Source organism: Rhinopithecus roxellana, chromosome 3 (genome assembly GCF_007565055.1).
Source record: "Rhinopithecus roxellana isolate Shanxi Qingling chromosome 3, ASM756505v1, whole genome shotgun sequence".
NCBI classification, from domain to species: Eukaryota; Metazoa; Chordata; class Mammalia; order Primates; family Cercopithecidae; genus Rhinopithecus; species Rhinopithecus roxellana.
The window spans coordinates 113,656,320-113,676,924 of NC_044551.1; the positions used below are offsets into that span (position 1 = coordinate 113,656,320).

Genomic DNA, 20,605 nt, shown 5'->3' on the forward strand with positions numbered 1-20,605 from the left:
GTTTCACCATGTCGGCCAGGATGGTCCCAAACTCCTGACCTCAAATGGTTCACCTGCCTCGGCCTCCCAAAGTGCTGGGATTACAGGCATGAGCCACTGTGCCTGGTCCAATACCCTTTTTTAGTATCACAGCTGGGAGTGTGGATAGGGGTGTTAATGTCAGATGAGAAATGTCTTATAAGGAAATTAAGCCTTTTTTTCCTTGAATGAAGCTTAAGGTGTCATTGACAATGGTGGACAACTGGCTTTGAAAGAGATCAAGTGAGGCCAGGCGTGGTGGCTCATGCCTGTAATCCCAGCACTTTGGGAGGCCGAAGCAGGCAGAGCACTTGAGGTCAGGAGTTTAAGAACAGCCTGGCCAATATGGCAAAACCTCGTCTCCACTAAAAATACAAAAGTTAGCCGGGCATGGTGGCAGGTGCCTGCAGTCCCAGCTGCTCAGGAGGTTGAAGCAGAAGAATTGTTTGAACCCAGGAGGCGGAGGGTACAGTGAGCCAAGACCGCGCCACTGCACTCCAGTCTGGGCGACAGAGCGAGACTCTGTCTCAAAAAGAAAACAAAGAAAGAAAAGAAAACGATCAAGTGAACTTTGAATACTGTGCAAAGGAAACAGACTTAATTCTCTAGATGATAGTGAGTAGTTGAAGTTTTTTTAAACAAAGGGGTGATGGAAACCAAATTCAAAATGGATCAAAATCTAAATGTAAAAGCTCAAACTTGTCATCACTGGGTTAAAAAAGCACATAGATTTAGGAAGGAGAACAATAACAATGTGTATGTGTGTGTCTTTAAGCAGGGAGAGTGAGAATAGTTTAGACAGCAAAGCCAACAGACTTGTTCTTCAGAAGTTCATTTATTTCTCTGTTTATTGACGTTGCTATGGGGATGCTAAAAGCTAGCCAGGAGGACAGAGAACAGTCGACTGTCTCTGCACTTAATAATCTGATTTTATGTAAGACATTGAGAAAGAATGCAATAACTCAGGCTCTTTGCTTCGAGCATTAAAAGAAACCAGATGAGGCTGAGCTCACATTCTTCTCGGCCACACCAGTCCCCTCCTTAGGTACAGGGTTTCAGGCCCAGCTGTCCTGGCACTACCCAGCCTGACATTTGGAGGAACTCACCCTGCATTTTGCCTCCTCTTTCCCTTTTACTCCCTCAAGCCAGAATATTGCAAACAGCCCGCAAAGTGAAATAAAACCCCAAGGAAATGGAAAAGGAATTCTGCCTATAAAAGGGGCTTTGCAAAGGGAAGCTAGTTCCATTGGTGGACGGAAACTACTCCCTCCCGGAATATTAGTTGATATGGCCTGAAGCATAGGTCTTGGAGAAGCTGCAGATTTTTATTTAGATTTGGATTTTTCCAGTTTCTATCAGGAACTCAGTGTTTGGAAGCTGGTGGTCAAGGTATTTTTTTCGCTAATGAGAAACACATTATTTATGCTTGTTGTTTAGGATAAAAACCGTTGAATTTTTCACTTTTCTCAGTGTCAGAGTAAGCTTGTGAAGTCTAACTTGATTTTTTGATGTGATGAGTGAAAAACAAAAAGAGGTCTTTCATTATTCTGAATTCCAAACCCTGGGCATCCTCGATTTTTAATAATATTCTTACTCATTCTTTCCATAAATTTTGAACCTCTTCTATGCACTGGACACTGTAATTGTGCTAAGAATATAGTGATGAGTAAATGACCCCTTCCCTAACTACCACAAAAGAGTGCTAGTAATGATGACTGGTATTTAAAAATCTTTGCTACATACATGTAATTGTGGTTAAATCTGTTACATGCATTACCTCACTTAAAACCTCTGGCAATTGGTGAAAGTTAGTATTATCCTAATCTTATAAATGAGGAAGTTGAGGTTTCACTGTCTGGCATGGAGATTGACAGATTGTTATGGTATTAGGTGTGGTGTGATTTGAGGATCAAGAAGAAAAGCCACTGACATATTGAAATAGCAGAGCCTGAATAGTGTGCTCTTTGGGGTTAACAGTGAAATAAGAATTAAACCACCAGGCATGGTGGCTCATGCCTGTAATCCCAACACTTTGGGAGGCCGAAGTAGGCGGATCACCTGAGGTCAGGAGTTTGAGACCAGCTTGGTCAACATGGTGAAACCCTGTTTCTACTAATAATACAAAAATTAGCTAGGTATGGAGGTGCACACCTGTAATCCCAGCTACTTGGGAGGCTGAAGCAGGAGAATTGCTTAAACCCGGGAGGCAGATGTTGTAGTGAGCCAAGATTGTGCCACTGCACTCCAGCCTGGGTGACAGAGCAAGACTCCATCTCAAAACAAAAAACAAAAAGAACAAAAAAACAAAGAATTAAACCACCATTAGTCCTTAACATCTTAGGCCAAATATCTCTCTAAAATTATTCCCAGCATGGCAGGTCGCAGAGAAGCATTCTCTTTAGGAATTAAGCAGCCCACCCTCAGTTTTCCAGTGTGGCCTTTGTTTTGCGTACAGCCCTCTCTCAACAATTGCCAGGAAATTTTGCAGTGGCTGAGTCTTATTTCACCACTTCTCTACTGTTTCCATGATTGCATTCCCTTAGGGCTCATTAGGGTATTGCCAAGGTCCTTGCTGATATTGATTTACTTTACTTTGTTTGATATGCACCAAGTTTTCTTTTCCCCAAGCATTGGAAGATTTCAAGGATTTTGCCGAGTATGTTTAATTGAACTTCGCAGCCTTGACAACCATAATTTTAGAGAATCAGAGTTCCCTTCCCCCAATCTGACCTCATAAAATCACCTTATCCACAGCACATACTAAAATTGGATTCTGAATCAATACTATATATGTGTGTATATATACACACACACATATATATACACTTGTATATATACAACACTATATATGTGTGTATACACACACACACACACACTTAAAATCTGAAAAAAACATTCTAAGAATCAAAGACTAATTAATTTATTCAACTATAGTCCAAAATATTTTTAAAGGTAAACTAAGCAAATACATTCAACTTCACCCACTTTGGATTAATTTTCCAATAGTAAGGAAAAATACTACTCATCATAATAAAACTTCTACTTCACCATCTTTTGTTACAATCTAGCATGAAGGGCTTTTATTTATTTATTTGTTTGTTTGTTTGTTTTATTTTTTGAGACGGAGTTTCACTCTTGTTGCCCAGGCTGGAGTGCAATGGCACAATCTCGACTCACCGCACTCTCCGCCTCCCAGGTTCAAGCGATTCTCCTGCTTCAGCCTCCTGAGTAGCTGAGATTACAGGCACCTGCCACCACGCCTGGCTAATTTTGTATTTTTAGTAGAGAGGGAGTTTCTCCATGTTGGTCAGACTGGTCTCGAATTCCCGACCTCAGGTAATCTGCTCACCTCAGCTTCCCACAGTGCTGGGATTACAGGTGTGAGCCACTACGCCCAGCCCATGAAGGGCCTTAAGATGAGCATCTTGAAAAATACACGAATGGTAAGAAGCAAAATGCCCAGTATTAACAAGAGTTGAAAGGAATAGGGGCCAGGCACAGTGGCTGACACCTGTAATCCGAGGCGGGCGGATCACGAGGTTAGGAGATCGAGACCATCCTGGCTAACACGGTGAAACCTTGTCTCTACTAAAAAATACAAAAAATTAGCCAGGCGCAGTGGCGGGCGCCTGTAGTCCCAGCTACTCGGGAGGCTGAGGCAGGAGAATGGCGTGAACCCCAGAGGCAGAGCTTGCAGTGAGCTGAGATCATGCCACTGCACTCCAGCCTGGGCGACAGAGCGAGACTCCATCTCAAAAAAAAAAAGAAAGAAAGAAAGAAAGGAATATATTGATATTTTTAAGATGCTCATTTTAGAGTTCTTTCTTGGGTAAGTTCAAGAGCAAGACGTTGGGAAGTTTCTGAGCAGTTTGCATAATACCAGCTGCAGGACACACTTGTTGAAGTCCTGGGTGGTGTCCACTGGCTTAGTGGCGAGCAAGTTATGGTAAAGTGGCTTCCTTCAGGGGTATTAGTAAGTCTCAACTTAAATATTGTATCTCTTTCTTAGGGAGTATTTCACTAACACTTTAGAATGGGCTATATCCCCTGGTATGTCTACATTCTCAGCCTATAACTTTGATTCATAGCATTTGTCACAAATTTAATTTAAGCAAATATTTGTGTAATAATTTGTCTGATGAACTCCTTTGTCACTAAAACATAAGGTCAATGAGATGATTTTTTTTTCACTTTTGGAAGAAATACAAATGTTTTTAGCTCAATGCTAAACATATATGAGGATCTCACTTAGTTTTTGTTGAGTGAATCAAAGTAAGGGAAAATAATTTACCTGAAATGATGAACAAAAACAATAAAAAGTTGAATTTCATTAGAAGTGAACCTAGTTAAGTTGTTTCCAAAAATTTTATATTTAAAAAAATGGCCTTTTTTTTTGAGACGGAGTCTCGCTCTGTGGCCCAGGCTGGAGTGCAGTGGTGCAATCTCTGTTCACTGCAAGCTCCGCCTCCCAAGTTCACATCATTCTCCTTCCTCAGCCTCCCGAGTAGCTGAGATTACAGGCACCCGCCACCACGCCCTGCTAATTTTTTTTTTTTTTTTTTGTATTTTTAGTAGAGACGGGGTTTCACCGTGTTAGCCAGGAAGGTCTCAATTTCCTGACCTCGTGATCCGCCCACCTCGGCCTCCCAAAGTGCTGGGATTACAGGCGTGAGCCACCGTGCCCTGTCAAAAAATGGCCTTTTTAATTACTGCTTATTGAAAAAATATGCAGTGAGTTACAAGCCCCCTCCCCCATGAATTCTGTCATGCCTTTATAAGACCTTGCATTTTGTCATAAATCCATTTACGTATCCTTGGAAAATAACAGGAAGTTTCTGCATGTGACACATGATTTATTCCATCTGCAGACAATGCCACAGACAAGCACACACACACTTGGTGTTCTGTTCCACAGTTTTTTGGATACCAGATGACTGTCACTCATAGTTTGGAAACTACTAAGCTAATACCCCAAATTGCACCCTATTCTAACATTCTGAGATTTATTCAGTATTTGGCAACAAGGTGAATAAGAAAACCTGATATTTAATAATTAGCACAAAACACCTCTAAAATCTCAAGAATGCCTTTTAGCCATCAGTATTACATAATAAGTTGGTAGTGCTAAGCTCCTGGGGCTTCTTTAATATAACATAGGTATCTGACAAGGAAGTTTCTACCTCTGTCTTCTCCTGTTGTCTAATCTCTTATTGTTGCTTCCCAGCAGATGCCAATGGGCCAGAGAGCCTGTATGACACAATCCAAAAACACCAGCATCTCAAGGCACAGACTAACTCAGAGAAGGGTTTAGAATGGATCTAGAGGGAAAATGTTGAACAACCAGCACAACAAGGAAACTTACCTTTGCACACTTGACAGTTTTTAAAGCACTCAGAAAATCTTCAAGGCTGCAGATTGAGAAACTGGACAATGGATGAAACACAGAACAGTTAAGTGACTTGTCCAAGGTTTAACAGGTAGTAGGAGGTATTAATAGAAGCAGACCTTTTCTTAAGCAATCTGAACCTTGTCTAGTGTCTTTGTTGTGTGTATCCTTCTGACTTTTGCCCTCTCTCCCCAAACACAAGAATGTTCTTGTAGATAGAAATCTTTTGGTGCTATGGCCGAGCAGTGTGGGTGGTTTGTGTTCTGTTTCTTTTTTGTTTATTTGGGGATTTTGCCTCTGTTTATAAAATATTATCTCTCGGTGTCTATAGTATTTTGTTGTTGTTGTTAAAGTGCCTAGAATCTCTCAGACCTTGGTGTAGCTGAGTTGTGGCCAATATGACTCCTGATTATTCACACGGTGGGAGAAAAAAGTAGGCTTTTGTAAACTTATGGAGGACTGCCCCCTGGGGGCCAGAAGAATGAGCCCCTTCCTGGAAGTGAGTAGATTGGGTGCAGGAGGCTGATAAACACTGTGAGCCCTATGTGCCCATTAATATCCAAGAAAATCTCAGTAGTGGCATTCTGTTGGGATCACTCATGCCAATTCCCAGATTTCTCATGCATTACTTTTGTCACCCCTTAACAAGCCAGATTTAGTAAAGACTATTGTAGAAAACCTAACTTTTCAAAATTAACAGGTGTTTCTAAAAGAAAACTAGAACAATGAAAGAAAACTAGAACAACAACAAAAAAAAAAAAAAGGAGGAGAGGAGATTGCCTATCATCGCATCACCAGAGAGAACATTTTCTCCTAAATCTTTCTAGTCTTTATTTTCTGCATGGATATATAGACCTATTATATATATATAATTTATTGTAACAATTTGGGAAGCCGAGGCAGGTGCATCGCTTGAGTCTAGGAGCTTGAGACTAACCAGGGCAACATGGCAAAACCTGGTCTCTAAAAAAAAATACAAAAATTAGCCGGGCGTGGTGGTGCGCATCTGTGGTCCCAGCTACCCGGGAGGGTGAGGTAGGAGGATTGATTGAGACTTTGAGGTTGTGGCTACAGTGAGCCATGATTGTGCCACTGCACTCTAGCCTGGGTGACAGAGTGAGATCCCGTCTCAAAATATTTATTTTTTAAAATAGAATTATTCTGTACCCACTGTTTTCTGGTTTGCTTTTTATCCTCTATAGTGTCTTAATGGCATAGATTTTTCCAAGTTCACACAGAGCTTCTCTCAGCTATTTCATAGCCAGAGTGAAGCTGTGGCTAGAGAGGAATGCCCTCTAGCTGGAGAAGGCAGTATGGTGGAATGCCAGCTTCTCAAACCAAAGCGTGCTTATGAACTACCTGGGGGCTTGCTTAAAATGCAGATTCTGATTCAGGAGGTCTAGGGTAGGACTTAGGATGCTGTATTCCTGCTGTACTCTCTGAGGATGTGGATGCTGTTGGTCTGCGGTCCACACTTTGAGAAATACACATGTGACAGATGTGGTGGAAAGAACTCCAATCGAGGAATCAAAACATGTCTTCACATTTTGGCCATGGAACTTGGGGTAAGTTTCTAAACCTCTTAACCTTAGTTCTCTTATATACAGAAAAAGGAATCATGAACATCTGAAAATGCTAAGCTCAAAATATGAGTTTATTAAAGTATAGTTGAACTGAAATTCAGTCATGAGAGAAAAACTAGTTGAGGAAAGAAGAATTCTATCTCATAATCCCTATTCTCCCCTGTCATTCCAGCAAAAGAATAAAATCTGCCATCAGAACAGGAAAGGAAGCTTACTAGATAGCTTATTTGCTAAAGAAATCCAAGATACTGAATTTAGACAGGTAAATTGATCTATTTTGCCTTTTCAAAGCATTAAATAAAAAAAGAACTATAATCCTAATGGACAGGATCCCCTAGCTGTCTCTGTCCACTCTGCAGCAGCTTGAAGGCTGATTCGTTTCTTTTACAAATACATGAACATCTCAAGTATATGTCCAAACTTCAAGACATCTACTTTTCTTATTTCTGTTATTTTTCTTTCTTTTTTTTCTTTACTTTTTTTTTTTTTTTTTTTTTTTTTTTTTTTTTTTTTTTTTTGCTGTCTAGGTGCCAGACACACACGGTCTCTCTCTCTCCTAATCCTCCTTTCCATGGCCTCCCCATCTTGCTGGCTTCAACTTCTTTTCCCTCCTAGATACAGTATTCCCCTCTGGATCCCTCCACATTCCTTCCCTTTCTAAGTTCTTGGCTTCTCTAATTCATGTCTTCATATGCATTTCCCTGCTCAACAAAAGGCTCCTTTCCAGGAGTCCGGTGGGACTTTGCTTTTTCCCTGACTTATTATTGTTATTTGATTTTTTTTAAAAACTGTGGTTCAAATGCAGAAGAGCATAAGAATTAGACTTGTGTGTTTCTCTTTTCAGCTAGGGAAGTTACCAGCTACATCATCTTGTAATTCCCAACTTCTTTTCTCACAAAGACAGACTCTTAATCACTCAGCTTGATTTCTCTTTCAAAGGTAGGAACAGGGGGAACCATGAGAGAAAGGACAGATAGAAAGGACTCACCCACTGCCTGAGGAGCCACCTGAGACAAGGATAGTCAGTCTAGTTCTGTCAGAGGGCGTAGATGCTGAGTTGAGCCAGTATGATGCTTCCCTGTGTTCCAGGAAGTTCTTTGTATAAAAACTGAAAGAACTGATTTTTAAGGGCTGTTTGATTCTGGACTCCTGTGATTAAGTTCTGAAGGCCTCACACTGAGACCAAAATTCCCCAATTACATTCTCTTGAAAAACCACCCTGGGTGGGCTTAGCTTGGGGGTAGAGAGTTGTGACTATGCAAAAAAAAAAAAAAAAAAGGAAAAGTAAAAAGAAAAGAATATAGTTTACTTTATTGCCCAAATCAGGCCAACATAAAATTTCTGAGATTTACATGTCCAGATATTTAATGAGCAAATACTTTCCTTTACTGGTATTTTTTGGTAGTTGTGTGTAATTCACTTTGTTGCAATTTCCTTGTTGATTCCCATGGAGCCTCCAATAGTCTCCAGCTTCTTAGGGTAAGGGCAGCAAATCCTTCTCTGCATACCCATAGCAATAGAGTAGGGGAGAGGATGGAGGGTTTCTTTGTTGTGATCTAGTTGATTTGTTTTTCTAAGACCACTAGAGCAGGCACAAAAGAACCAGCGAGTAGGCAAGTGTAGGAGCAAAACTGCAAGTTTATTTTGGTCACCTAGCTTCAGGGGAAGAAGGTGGGTAGGGAGAGGTCTGTTGGCCTCCGGCAAATGAGGCCAACAGAGTCGCCCCTGGAGCTCTCGGACGGAGTTCCCACAGTCCCGACCGCAGTGGGGAAGCTGGGAAGTCCCTGCGTGGCGTTCGTCCGGAGCCGCTTTTCTAGGAGTGGGAGGGCAATAGGCGGGGCACCGGCGTGTCGGGGGCGTTCTGCAGGTGCGACCAGGTAAATCTTGGTCTCTTCAGATTGACATCACCTGGCGCATGCCTAGTTGGTCTGCACCTTCCCAGGTCGCCGGCTGCATTTTCGTGCGTGCGGGAAAAGTTGGGGGGATGAAGAACCCGGAAGTGCACCATCTTGCCTCCGTTCATCCAAACACTAGTCACCTTTTTCTCAGATTCCTGATTTTATGTAATAATTGTGTACGCGTGTGTGTGTGTGTTGGAGACGTATGGTTTAGTGTTAACTTAAATTAATGTGAGATTACCCAAATACTTTTTAGAATAATTTGAGTATACTTTATTTATTTTTATTTTTTAAAATGGTGTCTCGCTTTGTCGCCCACGCTGGAGTTCAGTGGCACGTTCTCGGCTCACTGCAACCTCCACCGCCAGGGTTCAAGAGATTCTCTTGCTTCAGCCTCCCCAGTAGATGAGATTACAGGCATGTGCCAATATACCTGGTATTTTCTTTTTTTTGTATTTTTAGTAGAGACAGGGTTTCACCATGTTGGTCAGGCTAGTCTCGAACTCCTCACCTCAAATGATCTGCCCACCTCGGCTTCCCAAACTGCTGGGATTACAGGTGTGAGTCACTGTGCCTGGATGTTACTTTTGTTTTGAGACAGGATCTTGCTGTGTCACTCAGACTGAAGTGCAGTGGCATGATCTCGGCTCACTTCATCCTGCACCTCCCAGTCCCGAGTGATCCTCTCACCTCAGCCTCCCGAGTAGCTGGGGCTACAGGCACGTGCCACCATACTCAGCTAATGTTTTAAAAGACTTTTTTGTAGAAACAAGGTCTTACTATAATACTCAAGCTGTGTTTCTTATATAAATTGTAAGTAGAGTCCACTTATACAGCCTGGAGGTAATGCAAGAGTGAGAAGAAAATGGAGTAATGGGAGAAAGCTAGCCCAGAAGACATGTTGGTATATTTTGGAAAATAATGAGTTAATTTTGAACCAGATTAAGGAATTTGTCTTTAAAGAAAATAAAGTTCTGGGTGAAAATGATGAAGATTAGAAGACATTTCATGAATGGTGAGGATAATATTCTGCAGTCATCTGGATAATCATCTGTATATAGTTAGAAATTCTTGCCGTCTTGGAACGAAGCTTCTCATCCCCTGAGTCATACCTTGCATTTACAAAGTAGCTGCCATTTATCAAGCCCTTGCTATGTAGGAAGTACTGTTTCTCAGGGGTACAGCATTCCAATTAGTGAGCAGGTTTATTCCCACCATCTGGTAACTCCTCTTGGTTACACAGAGAATTGAATTTAATTGGCAACACAGTAGACATAGGCTTTGCTAGTTGGACTATAGCACTCCTGCCTGGAGAAGTGTGGACCTCAGTAACCAGTCTCCGTCTATAGGAACAATGTTCAGTGACCATTCTTTATTGGGCAGTTCTGAGTTTTCTTTTTCTTTTTCTCTTTTTTTGATACAGGATCTCACTCTGTCGCCCAGACTGGAGTGCAGTGGTATGATCACGGCTCACTGCAGCCTCAAGCTCCTAGGCTCAAGTGATCCTCCCACCTCAGCCTCCCAAGTAGATGGGATCACAGGTGTATGTCCTCATGCCTGCCTAATTTATTTTATTTTATTTTTTGTAGAGATGGGGTCTCCCGGGGTTGCCCAGCCTGGACTCAAACTCCTTGGCTAAAGTGATCCTCCCACTTGGGCCTCCCAAAGTGCTAAGATTACAGGCATGAGCCATCGTGCCTGGCCTAGTTCTGAGATTTCTCTGCCAAGTTCTTTCTGCTGGAGGCCAGGGAAGTATGTTTATGCCTCTGTAAGTTAGAGTGTCAGGCATCCAGGTGCAACAGGGATAGTTGTCATGTTTGATACAGGATCAGTAGCAACTACTATACTGGATCTTAAGCACTACATGCTCCTGTTTTTTTTTTTTTTTTTAATTTTTAATTTTTTTATTTTTTTATTATACTTTAAGTTCTAGGGTACATGTGCATAACGTGCAGGTTTGTTACATATGTATACTTGTGCCATGTTGGTGTGCTGCACCCATCAATTCATCATTTATATCAGGTATAACTCCCAATGCAATCCCTCCCCCCCCCCCCCCCCCCCCTTTTTTTTAATGTGGCATATGGCTAAAGCAAGGAGAAGGAGAGTTTAGGGCTCTTGGGTAAGAGCGGAGATGGGAAGAGAGTAATGCATCATCCATGGCTTGATAGTGAAGATTCTGGCTTCCAAAGATGAGCGAAGTTTTTCCACTTCCACAGCCCTTAGGCACAGTAAGTCATTTAATCTTCATAAAACTTCGGGCTGTATTTTCTTCACTTTTTCAGCTGAGAAAAACAAGTCTCAGAGAAGTAATAACAACTTGATCAAGGGCATGTAATGTAAGCAAAGAAGAGCTAAGCCTCAAACCTCAATCTAATAACAGCAGAAGTCCTGTTCCTTACTCCTGCACACTTCTGCCTTTCCAAAATACATCATTCACCCCCACTCCCAACTAGGGAGAGTAACAGGATGGGAATATTACTAAGATCTGCAGTTCTGATCATTACTCCTACATGCTTAGCAGTCCTCTCCATCCCGCTTTTCAAAATGTGTTTATTTATTGGAGATGAAGGGAAGGTTCTGTTTGTCTGCCAACTTTTTTGTTCTCTAAAATTGATAGATCTTGGGATTTCAATTCAAACTTCAGAGTGGGGAAATGTGAGCCCAATGAACCATGCCATGGCCATATCAGGGCAGGTTTTTTTTTTTTTCTTTCTTTTTTTTCCCCCTTAGCCAAGCAGAGGCTGATGACCAGCCTCTTGGCAACCTCATCGTATCTATTATGTTCTGATCATTATTTAAACAAATGGTATTCACTGGGGTCCAAGTCAGAGGAACCGGACACAGAGAAGGCTTTCTATCAGTCAGCTGAACTGCTCTTCCCCTTTCACAGGTCTTTTATGCTTCATGAGGATCCTTCAAGTGTGGAACAGCTCACAAAGGAAAGAGATGGACACAGCCTTTTTCTGGAAAGGGACATTCAGTCAGCCCCCTTTCTCCCTGGAGATGTCTTGATCCTTTTGGGTATTTTTTTGTCTCTATTCAAATCAAAAAGTGCTAATAAAACACCCAACACAGTGTTAAGGCACTGTGGCAGGAGGAGTAGAGTGATATGCAGGTTTTATGCATGCCCAAGTATGATAAAGCATCAGGAAGGGACAGGCAAGAGTAGGCTTTAGGACATACACAGCTGAGAAGGAATAGTTGTGGAAAAATGCTGGCTCTGCAGACAGTGTGCCTCGTTCCAGTGACTATTTGAGTGATCTCGAAAAACACCTTAATCTAGCAAAACTTAGATCTTTTATCTGCAAAGGGGGATAATAATCATAGTTATTTTATAGCTTTGACTTGTGGATTAAATGAAAGATTGCATGCATTGTGCTTATTGGCACACTTTAGAACTTTTATTAAATTTTCACTTTTATAATTATAGTTGAGAGTGGATTTATAGGGGGAGGTAACTTTGGGTCTTGAAAAGGAGAAAAATTACAGAATGTGTTAGACCCAACTCCAGGGAGTCATGGCTTTGGAGAATAAAAAAAAAATCTACAATTTATCTTTTTTTCACTTTAGGATACAAAATTAGTAAAAAAAAAAAAAAAAAAAAATTGCCAATCTGAAATGTCTCAAGTAAGCTCTCCTGGTTAGCATATTGAGGCTTGAACATAATTTTCCAAACCACAGAGATCCACAGGCAATTGTCTAGGAATTTTGTATTTTAAGTTGCCTCTCTAAACCCTGTAAAAAGAATTTTTTGGTCAAATACATTTGAAAAACTCAGCATATTTGGAGATTCATAATGACCATTTGGATAAAGGCACTGAGCAGGCCTCTATGAAAATAACATAACCAGCCGGGCGCGGTGGCACAAGCCTGTAATCCCAGCACTTTGGGAGGCCGAGACGGGCGGATCACGAGGTCAGGAGATCAAGACCATCCTGGCTAACACGGTGAAACCCTGTCTCTACTAAAAAATACAAAAACAAAAACTAGCCGGGCGAGGTGGCGGGCACCTGTAGTCCCAGCTACTCGGGAGGCTGAGGTAGGAGAATGGCGTAAACCCGGGAGGCGGAGCTTGCAGTGAGCTGAGATCCAGCCACTGCACTCCAGCCTGGGGGACAGAGTGAGACTCCGTCTGAAAAAAAAAAAAAAAAAGAAAATAACATAATCCAGTGTTAATCAAATAAATGTGAACATAACGCATTTTCTGTCATTATTTCTGCTGCTGCCGCTGTTTGGAGCGCAGAAAGGTACACATGTCAATATCCTGAAGAACACAGGTCCATGGATAGAGTTGACTCTAAGCTGACTCACCCAGCTGTCTGCTGTCAGCTCTAGTAGTGTTTGCATGCTGGGTGTCTAGTCATCAAAGAATGCTCTTCGCATCAACTATGGTGACACCAGGCATTGTTCTAAAATAGCGACTCTAAAGAGAAGTAATACTGTAGACCACGAGCTTAGTAGTTTTATCTGGCAGAACTAAGGTTGACTTATCTCGGGGGAAGAACTTTATCATGATATTGGGAACTTGCAGCAAAGTTTTGACTGGCCTTCAATTAGCTGAGTTTCCAAGATGCCTTTGTTATCAACTTGCTTCTGAAAACTTATTAAAAACTTCATTTCATCTTTCTTTCCTCTCAAAGTGTACAGAGTATATGAAAGGCAGAGCATTGGTGGGACCAAGAGGGTAGAGGTGTATGAGATAGACATTGGAAAAGAACGTGAGGGAAGGGAGAAAGAGAGGGAAAGAGAATGGTGATGCTGTGGTCTCTCAATTTGAATCTACATAATATGCAATATATAGATTAAAACATTACCCTTACCTGTATCTATACATATAGTCTGTGTTTATCTTTTTTTTTTTTTTTTTTTTTTTTTTTTTTTGCTGAGATGGCAGTTTCACTCTTGTTGCCCTGGCTGGAGTGCAATGGCATGATCTCGGCTCACTGCAACCTCTGCCTCCTGGGTTCAAGTAATTCTCCTGCCTCAGCCTCCCAAGTAGCTGGCATTACAGGTGCCCACTGACCATGCCCAGCTGATTTTTGTATTTTTAGTAGAGACGGGGTTTCACCATGTTGGTCAGGTTGGTCTCAAACTACTGACCTCAGGTGATCCACCTGCCTCGGCCTCCCAAAGTGTTGGGATTACAGGCATGAGCCACTGTGCCCAGCCAATAGTCTGTTTTTCGGAGGTTAGAAAAACACTATAAGTAACCGATAACATTTCCAATTGTCTTTTATGTATTTGCAGCTATGCATGTGTAAATTTTGCCTAAATTTGGGTATGCCTAAGCTTCTGTGAATTCCTTCATATCTCACAGTTTGTGGCACTGTGTGATAAGATCTTCCAAATGCCTAACTTTTTGGCTTGAGCCCACCCTCTCTGTCTAATGCACTGTGTCTTTGGAAAATCTCTTTACCCTTAGTATTTGTCTCTGTAAACTGAGAATAATATCTCTGTTTCTGCTTTTTCCTTTTTCTTTTCTTTTCTTTTTTTTGAGATGGAGTTTCGTTCTTGTTGCCCAGGCTGGGGTGCAATGGTGCAATCTCAGCTCACCACAACCTCCACCTCCAAGGTTCAAGCAATCCTCCTGCCTCAGCCTCCTGAGTAGCTGAGATTACAGGCATGCGCCACCAGGCCCAGTTAATTTTGTATTGTTAGTAGAGACAGGGTTTCTCCATGTTGGTCAAGCTGGTCTTGAACTACTTACCTCAGGTGATCTGCCCACCTCAGCCTCCCAAAGTTCTAGAATAACAGGTATAAGCCACCTCGCTTGGTCCTGTTTCTGGGTTTTTATGAAGTAAATAGTATAATGAAGTCATTCTGCAATACTTATCCATATATAATGTGTGCGTGTGTGTGTATGTGTGTGTATCTGTGTACTGGACTATGCCCATAACAAAGTTTTTATAAGCCTGTAGTAAAATAAGAAAAATAAGATCAGTGTGATGAGTGTTAAGTTTTACACAGTTAAAAAAATGGATCACAGCACTTTTGGAGGCCGAGGCGGGTGGATCACGAGGTCAAGAGATCGAGACCATCCTGTTCAACCAACATGGTGAAACCCCGTCTCTACTAAAAATACAAAAATCAGCTGGGCATAGTGGCGCATGCTTGTAGTCCCAGCTACGTGGGAGGCTGAGGTAGGAGAATCGCTTGAACCTGGGAGGTGGAGGTTGCAGTGAGCCAAGATTGCGCCACTGCACTCCAGCCCAGGTGACAGAGCAAGACTCTTTCTCAAAAAAAAAAAAAAAAGGGGGGGGGGAGGGGAGTGGAATTTTTGTTAAAAAATGTGTACTTTATAAATACCTCTTTGAGTTTTTTTTCCCTATTTTTTCCCGCTATTTTACTAGTAAGTGAAATCACAAAGTCCCAGAACCAGTGAGCTGATGGTACAGAAATACTGGGCCCAACACAGATGTGAGTCAGTGTTCTTGTGAATTTTGCTATCTCTTTGAAGTTATCCTTCTTTTGATGTTAGTGGCATGTTGGTTTGCAATTGTTTGTCCAGCAACAAAGATAGAGAGCATTCTTCAGTTGTAACTATTTTTGGTGCCAGTTCCTCTTAAAAACAGTGTTTTTGAATGGCTGCCTTATAAATGCCATTGGTGCCTGTGGAACCAAGCAAGGTGAATTGCCCAAGGGTGAGGACCTCTTGGCTGTGGCCTCATTAGCACTGAGCTCCTGCAGATGGCAACAGCCAGGAGAACCGGTAGACAGCCACAGAATTTTCTTATCCAGATGTCTCTGACCACATCACAAAGCCAAGTACTACTGCTCTCCTGTGAGTCACTGGCATTTTCTGTCTCTCCTTTCTCCTATTCATGTTAATTGTTACAAATTCATTTCTTAATTCATTTGACAGGCATTCACTGGGGTTCATGGTTTGTTAGGCATCATGCTGAGTACTTTAAATACTTTATTATCTTATTTAACTTACACAACAGTTTAGTGAAGCAGGCATTATTTTCATCCCTAAATTTCACAAACGAGGGTCTAAGGCTTGAATGGCAATCTGATTTGCAAGTGCCATTTTTCAAGCGAGTCACCTAGCTAGGTTCACATCCAGGTGTCTCATTTTCCAAAGGTCACAGTATTGATTATGGAAATACAAGTCCTTTAGCAGAGCCAGGGAGCCTTATGGTGGAAACATTAAGAGCAGGGACCTTGGAACTATAAAGACCCCAGTTGTTATTGCTGATGTTTTTGTTTGGAAAATCAGGATAATAATTGTGCCTAATTTTATGGTTGTTGTCACGATTCAATTATATAATGTATACAAAGTCCTAGAAACATACTAAGTTTTTTTCTTGTGAAGTGGTGTCTGTCAGTAACAATGTTAACGATAGTAATTGGACTGTGCTGTGGGCTGTATGAGACTCTTTGCAGAAGATGAGAAAATGAATCACAATGTTAAGTAAAGCAGGATGTTGAGGAGGAGGGTTCAGGGTTGGGTGGAAGGCTTGAAGGGCTGTAATGAGAGGCATGAAGGTATCTGGGCTCCAGTGTGGGAAGAGCTTCCTTGTTGAGTCCGTCTGGCCTGGTGGGCCTGGGTAACCTTAGTGATGCAGGGTCCTAGCATGTGTCTGGCTGCCAAGTACATAGAGATTTGTACTTTTACACCTGCCGGGTAGGGATATGACCAAGTGAAGAATGAGGTTCATGCAGCTGAGACCCCGACAAATGAGTTGTACCAATGAGAAACTGGGCTTGGCTCTCAAGGGAAAGCCCTCTACCCTGCCTGTCTGGCTCTTTTTGAGTAGTGGAGTTGGTCTTTGATGACCTTGGCCTAAAACTCTTCTTCATAACAGTCCAGGAACTGAAAAATTGGGACCCTCTGGCAGCTGCTGGCATATTCTGAACCATGAAGTTTGCATTTACTTCATGGCTGGAAACCAGCTGCCCTGTGGAGTGAAAGATGAGGGGGTTCTCTATGTGTAAGAACCTGAAAGGAGAAAATTACTGTGGAAAGAAATGAAGTAATGACATAGCCTTTCTGCCAGATTGGGGGATCTTAGCCATAATTTAGATAGCTCCAGAGACTAAAATCCAGCATTACGATGAATATTTAGAAGCTGCCAAAATTTAGAGAGTGTGTCATGTTTATTTATCATTTATTTGCATACATTTTCAATGTAGACAAGATGTCTAAGGAATTATAACTTCTCCAGAAGATGATTCATTTCTCTTGTTTTTGTTTGTTTGTTTGTTTGTTTTGAGACGGAGTCTCGCTCTGTCACCCAGGCTGGAGTGCAGTGATGCAATTCCTCTTGGTTTTTATCTTGGGTGCTTATGTCTGAGAAGTCTGAGCAGCGATGGGCTTAATTTGAGTGAATTTTTTTGTCGTTTTTGTTCATCTATACATATACATATCCCCACTACCCTTTGTAGTTACACTCATCCCTTCCCTCCAGTCTCCATAACCCCTGGCAACCATCAATTTGTTTCCCATCTCCATAATTTTTGTCATTTTGAGAACGTTATTGTCAATGAAATCATACTGCCGGTGATTTTTTGAGATTGGACCTTTTCACTCAGCATAATGCCTTTGAGATCCAACCAAGCTGTATGTATCAGTAGTTAACTGTTTTTTGTTTATTTGTTTTTTAAGACTGGGTTTCATATTTGTTGCTCAGGCTGGAGTACAATGGCGCCATCTCAGTTCACTGCAAGCTCCGGCTCCTGGGTTCAAATGATTCTCCTGCCTCAGCCTCCCAAGTAGCCGGGATTACAGGTGCACACCACCACACAGGGCTAATTTTTTTTTTTCTTTTTGTATTTTTAGTAGAAACAGGGTTTCACCATGTTGGCCAGGTTGGTCTTGAACTCTTGACCTCATGTGATTCACCTGCCTCTGCCTCCCAAAGTGCTAGGATTACAGGCATGAGCCACCGCCTGGCCAGTTCACTGTTTTTTATTGCCAAATAATGTTCTATGGTATAGACTAGTTAGTTTAAGCATTCATCTCTTGAACAGACGTTTTCGTTGTTTCCATTTTTGGAAATTACAAATAAAGCTCTTATGGCCAATTATGTACAAAATTTGCTTGGATGTAAGTTTTTATTCTCTAGGATAAATGCCCAGGAGTGTGGGTGCTTGGTTGTATGGTAAGTGTATTTTCTTTTAAGAACGTTAAGACCACATATTTCATGATTTTCTTTATATAAAACCTTTCCTTTTGGTCAGGCATGGTATGTTCCTGCCTGTAGTCCCAGCACCTTAGGAGGCCAAGGTGGGAGGATCACTTGAGCCCAGGAGTTTAAGACCAGCCAGGGAAGCATAGAGAGACCCCGTTTCTACAAAATATAAAGAAAAAACATTAGCTGAGTGTGGTGGCAGGAACCAGTAGTCCCCGCTACTCAGGAGGCTGCGATGGGAGGATTGCTGGAGCTACACAGGTTAAGGCTGCAGTGAGCTATGTGCACACCACTGCGCTCCAGCCTGGGCAACAGGGCCAGACCATGTCTCAAAAATAAATAAATAAAAATTTCCTTTTAAGAGAGTATCATACTGTTTTCCAGGAGGCATATCATTTTGCATTGCTACCAGCAATGTATAAAAGACCCAGTTTCTCCAAATCCTCATCAGCATTTGGTATTGTCAGTATTTTTTATGTAGTGATGTCTTAATTATAGTTTTTTTGTTTTTGTTTTTGTTTTGCTTGTTTGTTTTTGTTTGAAATGGAGTTTTGTTCTTGTCGCCCAGGCTGGAATGCAATGGCGTGACTTTGGCTCACTGCCAGCTCTGCCTCCCAGGTTCAAGCGATTCTCCTGCCTTAGCCTCCCCAGTACCTGGTATTACAGGCATCCACCACCATGCCCAGTCAATTTTTTTTTTTTTTTTTTGTATTTTGTGTAGAGGCGGGAGTTTCACCACGTTGGCCAGGCTGGTCTCAAACTCCTGACCTCGTGTTCCTCCCACCTTGGCCTCCTAAAGTGCTGGTATTACAGGCATGAGCCATCACACCTGGCCCAACAGTTCTTTATGTATTTTAGATACACATTTCTTATCAGATATATGGTTTTCCAAATTTTCTCCTAATGTGTGGGTTGCCTTTTCACTTTCTTGGTAGTGTTCTTTGAAGCACAAAAGTTCTTAATTTTAATGCTGTCTAGTTTATCTATTTTTTTCTTTTGTGGCTTTTCTTTTGGTGTCATATGTAAGAAATGTTGCCTTATCCACAATCATGGAGATTTAGACCCTCTTTCTAAGAGTTTTATAGTTTTAACTTTTATATTGAGGTCTGTGATACATGGTGAGTTGATTTTTGTATAGAGTGTAAGGTAGATGTCCACATTCATTCTTTTATATGTAGGTACCCATTGTCCCAGCAGCATTTGTGGAAAAGACTCTTTTCTCCCCGTTTGATTGTCGTGGCACTTTTGTCAACAGTCAATTGACTGTATGCCATATTTTTTATAGTTGCTTTTTCCTATCTCAAATTTCCGGTTCCAGAGAACCGAATTTTCTTTCGGTTCCAATGAACCTTCCAAAGGATTAGCTAAAGCTTGATCTAAAGCTCCAGGGGCAATGGTTTTCAACACTGTGAAGAGTTACTTGTTCTTTACCATAAGTGAGATCCAGACACTTTTTAGAGAGCAGCTTTGGATTTGGAAGAGAATAAATAGAATCCATTGGCTTTTACAGTTGGAGGGGAGAAGGGGACTAGGAGGAAAAGGTAGAGAATATATGACAATCCTAAAGGTTAATTTTCCTTCTTTTCAGTTATATTTTTAATTACTCTTGGGCTTTGTTTGTTGGTTTGGCCTTCCTCTGTTCTCCAGAGAGTATACTATAGCCTCACATTAGACAAACACAGGCTCAAATTCTAGATCTTCTAACCTGATTTTTCAATCTTCAGTTTCTTCTTTTGCAAAATCGGGATAATCATAATGTATACCTCAAAGGATTATTATGAATTTTAAATAATAAAAATAAATCACTTGGCATAGTGCCATGATACATTAAAAATATTAGCTATTATTATTTTTCCTATCCAGGACCAAAAGTTATATGTTGTGTGGTCCATTCCTTTAGTTCTTGTTGCATGAAATGAAATAAACTGCTAATCTGAGTTTTAAAAAATCCTTACTAATCTCTTAGTAGGTTTGAAATATTTTTCTTTTGTGGGAGTAGGGAAGATTTCAATTCCTTTTAAGCTTTAATTTCCTGAGTGTGTTACAAACTGCATTGAATTATATTTGACATATGGAGGTTCTAAAGCCACATCAGACTTCTATTAACATAGGATAATAGAAATACCAAAAATCCAGCAATCTGTGAGATCCCATGGCCCTTCCACTTCCTCCCCATGGCTGTAGGCATGCCACTCACGTTCTGTGAGCTTCACTTTCACCACTCCTAAAATGGGGGTAAAATATCAGCCTGGACTGTTGTTCAGATTGCTATGACACTCAAAGGACGTAAAAACTGTGCTGAACTTTTAAAATTATAAAGCTGGCTAGATCTGTAACGTGGTTTAGCATATCAGTGAAATACTTAGCAAAGTAAACCCTATGACAAAATATCAAAATTAACATTTTAATTTTCTATTAACACTGTATCATCATATTGGTGGCCTCAAGATATAGATAAAAAGAGGACAGTGTGGTCAAAAGCTTCAGCTAATGAAACAGAGCAGGAAGTCAAATATAAAAAGCCTAGTTGTCTATCAAAGTTCTAAGGCATTTTGAAGTTAATGTTCAGTGTTTTTGCATTTT

At 41.2% G+C, this 20,605-nt stretch overlaps 1 protein-coding gene across 1 annotated transcript in view; it reads left to right on the forward strand.

Annotated features, from left to right (window-relative positions):
* The first annotated feature begins 6,831 nt into the window (after positions 1-6,831).
* The window catches only part of LOC104678155, a 109,238-nt gene continuing 95,464 nt past the window's right edge, over positions 6,832-20,605 (forward strand). Inside the window, exon 1 of the mRNA XM_010383373.2 lies at positions 6,832-6,969. Within this exon, the coding sequence (XP_010381675.1) occupies positions 6,850-6,969 (120 nt within the window). The 5' untranslated portion in view covers positions 6,832-6,849. The remainder of the gene's footprint in view (positions 6,970-20,605) is intronic.